The 2,866-nt window shown below is 41.1% G+C and overlaps 1 protein-coding gene across 1 annotated transcript in view; it reads left to right on the top strand.

The window, feature by feature from the left end:
* The first annotated feature begins 2,350 nt into the window (after positions 1-2,350).
* The window catches only part of LOC143103550 (protein-glutamine gamma-glutamyltransferase 2-like), an 11,494-nt gene continuing 10,978 nt past the window's right edge, over positions 2,351-2,866 (top strand). Inside the window, exon 1 of the mRNA XM_076267285.1 lies at positions 2,351-2,742. Coding sequence (XP_076123400.1) covers positions 2,730-2,742 — 13 coding nt within the window. The 5' untranslated portion in view covers positions 2,351-2,729. The remainder of the gene's footprint in view (positions 2,743-2,866) is intronic.

Here is a 2,866-nt window from a genome sequence, read left to right as displayed (position 1 = left end):
TAGACAACGCGCCAGGCCCCTCCCTAGGTTGTTAATTGCCACAAAAATAAACGTGCAAAATACCAAATTAAACTTTCCGCGGGTAAAAAACGAGTTTTACGCCATGCGCTCGTGCCCAAAATACAGCCCAGAGTTGAAAAGGGTGTTGTGATGCCTTATCCTTTTGGTATTTTGACCAAAGTATGACACAAATGTTTGAATAAGACCTCATTTAAAAAAAATATATATATAAAAAAAATTCGAAAAAGCGGTCAAATATGTCCACTTTAATATACACAAAGCAGCTCCAGTCTGCACACAAACAGTGTTACACTCAGCAATGATGAGTGACGAGATAAGGACATGAGTAATGAGGGCCCGTTTTTATGAGGTGTGGACGCTTTGACCATGCTGTCACCAGAGTGCCAAGAGGAAGACTTGGTTTAGTCAGTGAAGCTGTCAGAATTTCTCGAAACCTGAATGGCAAGCATTCCTCAGATCAGTGTCATACACACACGTGCACTTGAACACACACACACACACACACATACCATACACACACAGACACACACACATACAAACACACTGGCACATATACATCCTCAAACACACACACATACATGCACACTGGTCTACTGAGCTTTCTTTTCATTTGGTTAAGGTTTAGTGATTACTGTTTATTTTTATTTTTATTGTTCCCTCCTGAGTTTGAGGAACAGAGGTCTGTCTGTGTGTCAGCTCTGGCCAAAACCAGTTTAGTAATCTAGCAGAGGGGTGTGAATCCGCTATCATGTCGGACGTCTGAGAGATTGTTTGTCTCCTCTCCACGCCACAGACAATTCAACACACTTCACTTCTTATTTATAGAAGCTGGAACTTAAGAAACTATTTAACACAATGTGGTCAACTGACTGACCACAGGCTTCCAAATCTGTGAGACAGTCCAAAAAAAAAAAAAAGCTTGCGGGATTTAAAAATCTCTCTCAGCAATGCCGCAGTCCGATTCCTGAGAAATGATGTCAGGTTTGAGGGAGCTCTGCTGAGTTCTCCTTGCTCCTCCTCAGGTGAACAAACAAAAAGGCAAACTCAGAGTTTACTGGCAGTGTCCTAATGCACACACTCACAAAGCCTGGCCTCACTCACCGCCAGGATGGGTGGATGCAGGTCTGAATTGTCACATTATCAAGTCTGTGTTATACAGTCTGTGAAGTGAATTCATTCATGATTTCCTAAAAGCAGACATGTGTAAATGTTAGCCTTAATCTTATGGTGGTTTCAGTCAGAGATCATTGAGATATTTAAGATGTCATAATATTTGTAAAAAAAAATTGTAGGACTTTATTTTAAATTAAGATGGAATTAGGTTGAGTAGGATTGGCAATAGACATAGACGTTATAGCACATAGTTATAAAACATAAAGTCAGTAACAGCTGTAGTCCCTACAGTAATATTGTGGTTGGTTAAATAACAAAAGCAGAATATTTTAAAAGAAAACATTCAGTAAGTGTAAAGCATTTGAAGCTTACAAGAAGTAGTAACATTGTCTGGTGGATAAAGATGTCAGAGAAATATTTTACCGTTTGTCTTGTTGTTGTGAAAATTCTATACATTTTAGTAAGCTGTCATAAGTAAGGTGTCGTCTAATCAATCTAAGACACTTAATATAAGACACACTGCCCTTCCTGAAAGCACATAGAAAATTATGGGTCACAGTAATCATACTAATTTCTTTGCTTTTATGGTTGGTTTAAGATAGAAATTAAATTTTGTAAAAACATATGATTTCATGATTTAAACTGGATCCACATGCTGTCACATACTTGGAGGAGCTGTTGAAAGTAGTTTAAATGAAAGGCTTGTTATTTGCCATGGCTAGGACTGAGCCCAGTCCGTGTTCCTTGCTCAAATTCAGCTGAATTGTAAACTTGGAGCGTTGTAGAGTATTTCCCCCCTTACTCCTATAATGCACTGTTATGATGAGCAGGGCTCTGTGCGGCATGTGCTTCTCTGGAAAACGAAGATGAAAAAAAGATATCCACTCTTCCGAAATGGCCTGGACGGAAAAAGTTAGAAAAACGGGTGATGCAGGGCATTTACTGGAAACCTGCACGGATACTGTAGAGGAGCTAGTCCCTTCCAGCGCCCTCCCTGTCTGTCAGAGTGCAGTGTGTCAGAACTATGATGAAAGAGAGCAAGTGGGGAGAGAGAGAAAGAGGAAGAGCGAGACATAGCGAGAGAAGGAACAGAGAAGTGAGAGTGTGTGTGTGTGTGTGTGTGTGTGAGAGAGCAGTAGACAGTGCTTCTCCTGAACTCCTGTTGACTCAGTCTATAGTAAATACTTTTTTCTTGCTGAAGTAAAATATTGACGGTGATGAAGCAGTTTTACACACACACACATGCACACACACACATACACTGGGCTGCTCCACCAAGCTGGACCTCACTCAGAAGTGTGATGTCAGAGGTCACCAACTCCAATGAATGGAGGTATTAGGGGGCGTGAGTATGTGTGTGTGTGTGTTTATGTCTGTGTGAGAGAGAGAGGGAGAAGAGATGGGAGGGGGCCATTCCTTGGTTCTATAAATACAAGGTCCCGATGCAGACGAGAGGTAGAAACGTGAAGAAGCTTCACCGATACAAGAGGAATCTGAAGACGGATCCATACTCTTTTAAGGACGTTTTCACACAGGATCAGAATCCACAGAGGATCTACTGACTGCTTGAGGGAGTCACCTACAGGGCAGTAAGAATGACAGACAATGGTGAGTAACCACTCTTCTAATGGACATTGCATTAAACGGGTGCACTGTCTGTCATACCAGTGTAAAATGTACTCTAAGAAGTGGCGGAGAGCTGATGAACTCAATATATATCTAATAATAGGTC

Source organism: Alosa pseudoharengus, unplaced genomic scaffold (assembly GCF_046254945.1).
Source record: "Alosa pseudoharengus isolate Yale_2024_CS ecotype anadromous, Long Island Sound unplaced genomic scaffold, YU_APseudo_1.1 YU_APseudo_1.1_scf_10, whole genome shotgun sequence".
Classification (NCBI taxonomy): Eukaryota; Metazoa; Chordata; class Actinopteri; order Clupeiformes; family Clupeidae; genus Alosa; species Alosa pseudoharengus.
Note: the sequence above shows the minus strand (reverse complement) of the source record. Positions and strands in the feature narration are given on the sequence as shown.